The sequence below is a fragment of the Hemitrygon akajei genome, chromosome 1, assembly GCF_048418815.1.
Source record: "Hemitrygon akajei chromosome 1, sHemAka1.3, whole genome shotgun sequence".
NCBI lineage: Eukaryota > Metazoa > Chordata > Chondrichthyes > Myliobatiformes > Dasyatidae > Hemitrygon > Hemitrygon akajei.
This window is the reverse complement of record NC_133124.1, coordinates 201,297,017-201,306,446: the sequence shown is the minus strand read 5'-3', so window position 1 is coordinate 201,306,446 and position 9,430 is coordinate 201,297,017. Positions and strand designations below refer to the sequence as shown.

The 9,430-nt window shown below is 45.6% G+C and overlaps 1 protein-coding gene across 1 annotated transcript in view; it reads left to right on the top strand.

Annotated features, from left to right (window-relative positions):
* The first annotated feature begins 1,203 nt into the window (after nucleotides 1-1,203).
* The window catches only part of LOC140734581 (mitoferrin-2-like), a 47,709-nt gene continuing 39,482 nt past the window's right edge, over nucleotides 1,204-9,430 (top strand). The window contains exon 1 of the mRNA XM_073058744.1: nucleotides 1,204-1,475. Within this exon, the coding sequence (XP_072914845.1) occupies nucleotides 1,257-1,475 (219 nt within the window). The 5' untranslated portion in view covers nucleotides 1,204-1,256. The remainder of the gene's footprint in view (nucleotides 1,476-9,430) is intronic.

The following is a 9,430-nucleotide window of genomic DNA, read 5'->3' as shown; positions in this document are numbered from 1 at the left end:
TGTATGTGACAAGAACTGACTTGACTAAGAGAGAAAGAAGTTTAGGATCTACAGTATTTAGTTGGTACAGCCAACGAAGCAATATAAAATCAGGAGAGTGCGGGGAAGAAAGTCAGGCTCACTCCGTCTTTAGGAGGTTGTAGGCCTGAAGAATGTTACGCAAAAAGGGAGACAAACGGGGAATTTGAAAGCAAGGAATAAGAAACTTAAACCGGAAGCTGATCCCACTTGGTGAGCACGGGTGTATTACTCATGGAGCTGGCTACGTCAATTTGGCCCCCTTGATTGCCTCATTGAGATGAATTTCGTGCAGCAGCTATCACTTCTCCACTACTGTACACATTTGCGTATTCCTATCTGGTTCCCTCGTCAGCCACTTGTTCAGTTGCACGAAACCGTCTGTTTATCTTAAATGTCCATTTTTTTGCGCAAAGAACCAGCTACGCCCGACCGTTAGACTGACATTTACAGTTGGAAATTTTGCCAAGTTAATTTTGCGACCGGTTTCGACTTTACTTTAAGACGTTACTGAATCACCTCCAATGATTAATTCTGATAATTTAAAAAGACTAGATTAATTAAATGTGAGGATTTTGCCCCAAAAATACAATTCACATTGACGCAGGTGAATCGCACCACAAACAAATCCTAATTTCACTCCTAATGAAGGGTTTCGGCCCGAAACGTCGTCACTACCTCCTCTCATCGATGCTGAGTTCTGCCAGCATTTTGTGTTTTTATTTATCTCCAGCATCTGCAGATTCACTCGTGTTGCCTAATCCAGTGAAGTTGATTGCTGATGATTCAAAAGCAGTGCAAATGCATATTTTTTCGTAAGGTAATGTTGGATTGCAAAGTTGTTTGCAATATTTATTTTAACTTTGGCTCCGAAATCACCCATAAATTCCCCGGTGTTCCATTCACTAGGTGGGCGAGACGTTTACTGTCATTGGTCATTTAACGGAATGTTGATAGGCACATAGACCAATCAATTTTAAGATCATTCCGAAATTCCATTGGTGCAAATGGACTGTAGGCACCTCCCTCTTCCTCCATTTAATAGGAGCTGCCCAACAAATCCCGCCTCTTTTGCCCTCGTGACGGGCAGAGATTTGCGAAGTGATTGGTGCTCAGGGCTGTCTGTCATTATGTTACGTAACTGGGAGTGCGTCTGTCACGCCGGGACGACCGTGTGCATCAGGGGGCGGAGCTTGGTCTATAAGCCGGGCGCCGGGAGCGGTTTAGTCCCCCTGTCCATGGAGGTGGGTTGTGTCGGCTCGGAGCGCGGTCTCGGCCGCCCCCCTCGTCTCCTGATGGATCCCCGGGCGGAGGTGCAGGCCACCGGGCCGGACTCCGCGTCCGTTGACGTCTACGAGTCTCTGCCCGAAAGCGCTTCGGTCAAGGCGCACATGCTGGCAGGCTCGGTGGCCGGGATCCTGGAGCACTCGCTAATGTTCCCTATCGACTCAGTGAAGGTGGGTACAGCGACGGGAATTGACAGCCCTCACCGCTCCCCTGGCACGTGGTTCGGGGCATGGGCCATTGATGGAGATGATGATTGGTGGCACGGCCGGTGGGTGCAGGGGTAATGAGTACTGGTTAGCTGGGCTGTTGGTGTTGGGGTGGCGAGGGTAGGTGCCGGGCTGGTGAGCGTGGGCTCAGGGGCAGTGGATGCTGGTGTGAGTGCCATTGGTGACTGGCCATCAGGCCACAGAGTAGTAGTTTCTGTGTAGTGTCAATGGTTATCGGCCAGCAGCTCCGAATAAGGAGCAGGACACCAGCCTGTAACTAGGCGCTCAGGTCTGGAGAGAAGGTTGCATAAAACACTGTGACTCCAAATACCCGGGGTTGGGGTTGGAATTGGTTTCACTTTACCAATGATAGTGAAAAGCTGGTCATTTAGATCAGCTGTACGCATTGCATTGAAGCAGCAGTTTAAAAACAAAAGAGGATGCAGAATAAAATACAACAGGTATTGAGAAAGTACAGTGCACGTAGACAATAAGGTGCAAAATACTAACATGGTAGGTTGTGAGGTCAAGAGTCTATCTTATTCTAGGGAACTACTCAATAGTCTTATAACAATGGGTTAGGAGCTGTCCTTGAGCCTGGTGGTATGTGATTTCAGGCTTTTGTCTTCGTTGGCTTGGGTTGAGTTGTTCTGATCTTGATAATTTACTTGCAAGCGTTTCATCATCATACAAGGAGACATCATGAGTGTGCTGTTAATTGTAGTGTGTCCTCCGAATGCTTGGCCTTTATATACTTTTGGTCACAGGGCAAAGAAACGTTTGCGAGTAAATTCCCAAGACTGGAGAACTCAACCCTACCACCGACCACCCGAGCCGCACGTGATCTGAATTTTGTGTCTTTGTCCAATGGAGAGAAAATGACTAGACCGGGAGAGGTCTTTGATTATGTTGCTTGTTTTACTGAGTGGGAAATACAGACGGAGCCCATGCAGGGTGGCTGGTTTCCCTAATGTACCAAGCTGTGTCCATGTTGCTCTGCCGTTTCTTGTGGTAACTGGTAGAGCAGATGCCATAACAAGCTGTAATGCATCAACTAAAAAATTAAGGGTTGATGGTGACATGTCAAGTTTTTATGAGATTAGAATATTAATCTCTTGGTAAGGGGTCATGATGTGTTATAACTGGATATATATAACTGTACACTGCAGAATCAGAAACTGGTTTAATATCACTGGCATATGTCTTGAGATTTGTTGCTTTTGGCAGCAGTACATAATTAAACTGTATATTACAGTAAGTGTATATCAAAAAAGTTAAATAAATAGTGCAAGAAGAGAAAAGTAGTGAGACGATGTTCATGGGTTCAGTGTCCATTCAGAAATCTGGAAGGGGGAAGAAACTATTCTTGAACTGTTGTGTGTGCCTTCAGGCTTCTGTACCTCCATCCTGATGGTAGCAATGAAAAGAGGGCATATATTTGGGTGATGAGTCCTTAATGATGGATGCCATCTTTCTGAGGCATCATTCCTTGAGGTCTTGGAAGCTGGGGTGGCCAGTGGCCGTGGTGGAATTGACTGAGCTTGTGCCTTGCTGCAGCTTATTTTGATCCTGTGCAGTGCCAGTACCCACCGGCCCACATACACACAATACCAGACAGTGATGCAGCCAGTTCTCCATGGAAGTCTTTGGTGACATACGAAAGCTCCTCAGTCCCCTAATGTAATATAGCCACTCTCGTGCCTTCTTTGTAACTGCATCGATATGTTGGGCACAGGATAGTTTATCAGATGCTGACACCCAGGAACTGGAAATCGTTTATCCTTTCCATTTCTGATCCCTCGATCAGGACCTCGTCTTGCCCTTTCTGAAGTCCACACTCAATTCTTCGGTCTTACTGATGTTGAATGCAAGGTTTGTTGCTGCAACACCACTCAACCAGCTGATCTATCTCACTCCTGTACCTCTCATCACCTTCTGAATTTCTGCCAGCAATAGTCATGGAGATAAACCACAGAATAGGCCCTTCCGGTCATTTGAGCCACATCCCCCGATTTAATCCTAACCTAATTCTGGGACAATTTACAGTGACCAGTTAACTTACCAACTGTTCTGTCTTTGAATTGCGGGAAGTAATTGAAGCATCTGATGAAACCCACGCGGTCACGGGGAGAAGGTACAAGCTACCTACAGACAGTGCTGGGAGATGAATCTGGGTTGAGCTAATCACTGCGGTGGGAGGTGCACTGCACAGGATCGGAATAAGCCGCAGAAAGTTGTAAACCAGTGCCCAATGTGAGAAACAAGCAAGCTGGAGGCCTTCAGATCATGAGATTGCAAATTTATAGCTGGCATTCGGGCTGTGTCAGGCCACACAGTCATGGGTGTAGAGAGAGTAGAGCAGTGTGCTGAGCACACATCCCTAAGTGCTGATGATCAGTGGGTGGAGATGTTATTTCCAACCTGCACAGACCTCAAAGAACCAGAGGGAGGTACAGAGGTCTAGGTTTTGGAGCTTTTTTGGTCAGAGCCTTTGGAATAATGGTGTGTAAACACTGAGCTGTAGTCAATATACAGCAACCTGTCCAGATGATGAGCCAATGAAATCACATCTACTGTAGACCTACTGTGGCAAAAGGAAAATTATAGTGGGTCCAGTCCTTACATAGTCAGAAATTGTTCCTAGTCATAACCAACCTTTCAAAGCACTTCACGCTGTAGATGTGACTGTGCTGGACGATAGAATGAGAAATCATAAACCTGGTATTACTCTTTAATTTGGGATCTATCAGGAGATGACAATATCTGTTCTAATCTATGGTTGTGTTTTCAGGGGCATTGGGACTGCTCTAATTAGTGGATTTCCCTGTTATTTCTGTAGCTGGTAGCATTATAATATACTACTTCAGCTTTATCCCTAGAGACACAAGTGCATGCTTACTGCTGATAACCCATAGGCTCTGACTCTGGGGCATGTTCTGGGACTGTTGGTATTATAGAGGAAAGTATGCCTCCGAGATTTGTGGGTCTAAAGTGGCTAAAGATGGCGATATGAGAACTGCCGGTTCTTCCACAGATGAGGCAGGGGTTGGAGATGGGTGGGAGGTGTGTATCTGCGATCTTTGGGTCTGGGTAGTATGCTGCATACAGTAGCAGGCTAGTGCTCTAAGGAAACCATATCCCTGTTTTATCTCTCATTATTGAGGTCCCGGCACTGTTTTCTCGTGTTGCTTTCCCATTTGAGTTATAGCCCATTGCAGGGATGCATGCTGAACACATTTGCCACCTGAGGCATTCATCGTTGTCTACCTTAATTGAGAGTTGCCTTGCGAGATGGTGCAAGTGTCCCAAATTTTTTGGTGTCTCTGAACTTTAACTGTTGAGATTGATATTGTATGGTGGGGTGGATTGCTCAAGAGCCTTTTCATTCTCTTGTGAGCTTCATTGGTTGAGTTGACTATGACTTTTGGAGTGCAGTCTCTCAGCATATTAGCAGTTGCCACTCACTGGGATTGGGGCTGATTTTTGCTGTTGGACTGAAGATGTAAATAGAACTTTGTTCTGTGGATTAGCTCCACTACAGCAGTAAAGTCAGTCAGAGGTAAGATGCACCATCTTGCAACAAACATCAGTAAGTGTCTTAGCGATGATAGAGCGTTGCTTGACACCACTCTGCACTAAGTTTTGTTTGTTGTGGACCTGTTCGTTAATGCCATTAATTCCATGGCGGCATAGTGTTTCTGCATCATGTAGAAGAATTTCTTCAGGTAGCCAAATTTGAAAAGGTTATCTACTACAGGCCACCTCAGCTGATGGAGTCTGGGGACAGTCTAAAGCAGGGGTGTCAAACTCATTTTAGGTCACGGGCCGGATTGAGCAAAGTGTAGCTTCATGCGGGCCGGATCAGTCGGATGGGTGCGAACGCAGCTTTCGTTGCCTCCGTTTTTTCAGCCTGCTCTCATGTGTCTCAGTCTCTGCTATAACTACAAAGTGTTTCACTTTACAAATTGCGTTTCTTATGAAGAAGACTGCCGAGCAAGATTGCCGAATAAACACTAAAAACCCTGAAAACCTGGTACCTGAATAAACTCAGCATTAGCCATATCATACGCCATAGGCGCTTCGATTACTGGGGCCAGCTTTAATAGTAATTAGATATTATCTCGCGGGCCAAAGATAATTCCACCGCGGGCCGGTCTAAAGTCACCAAAATCTCTTGGTGATCGATGCTGTTCCCTGTAGTTCTCTTTAGAAGATTATGATCATTGAAGATCATCCATTATGCCGCTAAATCAGGGTTTCCCAATTTACATTATGCTATGGACCAGTACCATTAAGCAAGAGTAGGAACCCCTGCTTTAAATGAATGGAGTTCACATTGGGAGAGGATACGATTGAGGAGGCGACACATGCCTCCAAACCCAACAACAAGGTTATGGTCCTTTTGGAGGAAGAGCCCCATGTTAAGGGGATTCTCTAATTGTCATGGGATATTCGAAACAATACATTAATCATGCCACTACACCTTGGCAAATTGGTGTGTGCTACATGCAGTGCTGAGACTGCTGTCTGTGAAATGTGCTGTTTTATACAGTGGAGGAAGCATTCATGTAAAGTAACAAGCACTTTTATCCTTAGGTGTGCATTTTATGCAAGCCGGTGAGACGTCTCTTTCAGGAGACACTGCTTTAGATTGTAATTTGTACTCGCCAGAAGTTGTTCTGTATTCGGAGTGCTTGTCTGTAAGGTAACGTGACCTTTGTACCTGAGGAGTGCATTTGAATAAATCATTGACTGTGTGTTATATCAGAGTAATGATTATGTTCTCTTGAGCACTGTGACTCTTGCCTGGGGTGCAATGCATCATTACCAGTAGTTTATCCACTTGGGCAGGCATGCATTCTTTGTAAAACAATGCAGAGTCAGTGATGCCCTAGGGTATGAATGCATTCCATTAAGAAATAACACTGGGACATCTCTCTTTGTAGCATATTTCTCTGGTTTATTTGTTGAGTTAAGACGTATCTAGTTTAAGTATCAGCTTGGAGCCGCTCTCTTGGGCAACCTGTAAGTTTACCAATGAATTATGTTTACTGAGAAGTTCGCAATGAGACAACTTTCTGCTGTAGCAGTGGTTGGCAGTTTCATTGTAAGTGACAGGATTACGGCTGTTACAAGTCAAACCACTCTGGAGCCTTTCTCTGTATGAATAGAATATTCAAATAGCTTGTCTGTTAAACAGAGCATCAGTTTAAACTCTATTCATGCTCCATTTATTATTAGAGTCATAGAGACAGTTTTGCCCAACTCGTCCAAGCTGGCCAAGTTGCCCATCTCTCTCCCCTGGGGTTCCCAACCTTTTTTTATGCCACAGACCCCTACCATTAACTAAGGGGTCCATGGACCCCAGGTTGGGAGCCCTGTACTAAGCCTTGCAGGTCCGTGTCCCTGTCCTACTGTCTTAACTTCAGGCAACTCTACTTTCTACTGTAAACACAAAGTACACTGCAGATGCTGTGGTCAAATCAACACGTACAAACAAGCTGGAAGAACTCAGCATCCGTGGAAATGAGCAATGCTTTCTACTGTACCAGAAGGGGCCATTTGTGCTGTGGATTTGCTTGCGAACAATCAAATTGAAATCATTTAACTGCATAGGGTTTGGTATATTGCAAGTTACGTTGCATCAGAATCAGGTTTAATGTCAGCAGCATATGTCGTGAAATTTGTTAACTGAGCAGCAATGCAATACATGACAAATATAGAAAAAATCAATTACAGCAAGTGTGTGTGTGCATGTACACACACACATACATACACACTTGCTGTAATTAATTTTTTTCTATATTTGTCACCGCTCTTTGAAGCTGTCTTGGGTACTCCAGAGACTGGAACCCATGATGCAGGCAAGAATTGTCTGAACTTCCTGTATCCCCCCTCACTTTCCTCCTCCTTGTTCGCCACCTCCTTTCCTTTATTCCATGGTCTACTGTCCTTCCCTATTAGATTCCATTTTGTTCAGTCCTTTCTCTTCCACCTATTCCCTCCCTCAATGCCACTTCTCACTCTCTTTGATTCACTTATCATCCACCAGCTTGTTCTTCCCCCTCCCCAACAGTTTGATTCAGTCTTTTCGTCCTGATGAAGGGTCTTGACCCGAAATGTTGACTATTCATTTCCCTCCAAGCTGCAGCGTTCCTCTAGCATTTCCTGTGTTTTGCTCCAGGCTTCCAGCGTCTGCATTGAAACAACTCTAAACCCAAGAGATTGTGCAGATGCTGGAAAGCTTGAATAATGCACGTGCAATGTTGGGGAAACTCAGCAAATCAAGCAGCATCTACGGAGGGGAGTAAACAGTAATGTTTTTGGGCCAAGATCCTTAATCAAATAAAGAGCATAGTAGCCAGAATAAGGTGGGGGCATGAGGTGTACACACTGATAGGTGAGAGCAGGTGATAGGAGGTGAAAGCTAAAGGAGGAGGAATCTGATTGAAAGAACAGTCAAAAAGGAAGGGGGAGGGGAACCTGAGGTGGATGATGGACAGGTGAGAAGGGGTGAGACGGTAACCAGAATGGGGAGTGGCAAAAGAGAGGAGGAGGGATGGGTGGGGGGGTGGGAAAAGACACATTATCAGATGTTGGAGAAATTGATGTTCATGCCATCTGGTTGGAAGTTATCCAGACAGAAAGGTGTTGCTTCTCCAGCTGGAGTTTGGCCAAACCATCAAACCATGGCAGTAAAGGAGGTCATGGACAGTCATGTTGGAATGGAAATGTGAATTGAAATGAGTATCCACTGGGAGATCCTGACTTTTGTAGCAGACAGAGTGAAGGTGCTCGATAATGTGACTACCCCCCCCCCCCCCCCCAATCTGCATCCGGTTATATTGATGTAGAAGAGGTTGCACTGGGAACACTGGATACAGTAGATAACCCTGATAATCACAGGTGAAGTGCCACCTCACCTTGAACAATGGTTTGGAGTCCAAATGATGGTGATGAAGTGAAGGGGCAGGTGTACCACTAGTCACGCTTCTTCTGATCCCTATGGTTATCTTGACTGTATCTCGTCTCATCCTGTCTCCTGTAAAAAAAAATCAATTTTCTCAGTTCCTTTGTCTCTACCGGATTTGTTCCCAAGATGCAGTGGGGAGGGACAAATAGACAAGGGAGTCACGTGGGGTGGGAGGAAGATGTGCTTAGTGGCATTATAGATGGAATTTTTAGAGGGTGATGTATATAGAGGGCCATTGGGATTTGGGTAACAACAAGGAGAACTCTTATCTGCTATGCGAGAAGATGATGGTGGCAGCATTGATGGCGGTGGAAGGGAAAACTTTGAAGATGGAAGATATCTCTAATGTATTCGAATGGGAAGCCTCATCCTGAAAACAAATACCAGAACATGTGCAGATGTTGGAAATCCAAAGCTGGAGGAACTCAGCAGGTCAGGCAGCATCTCTAGAAATTAATAAACAGTCTACATTTTGGGCCGAGACAGCTTCTTCAGGACTGGAGAGAAGGGGGAAGACACCAGGATGAAAGGGTGGGGTGGGGGAGCAAAGGAGGAGAGCTAGAAGGTGATAGGTGAATCCAGGTGGCTGGGAGGCTATGCCGACGGAATTTAAGGTATTGCTCCCCCATTCTGAGGGTGGCCTCTTTGTGGCACGTGGAGATCATGGACCCACGAGTCTGGAGAAAGTGGGTTGAGATGGCACTAGCTATGCCTGCCCCCTTGTCGGCCACTTAGGACTGTCCATGTTCCAAGCCTTCCCTGGTAATGCTCCCCAGCTCTTCCCCTGCTACTTTCACGACTGCATTGGGGCTGCTTCATACCAAGCTTGTCAGTTTCATCAACTTTGCCTCTAACTTCCACTTCGCCCTTAAATTTACTTGGTCTACTTCTGACACCTCCCTCCCCTTTCTCAATCTCTATCTCTGTCTCTGGAGACAAACTGTCG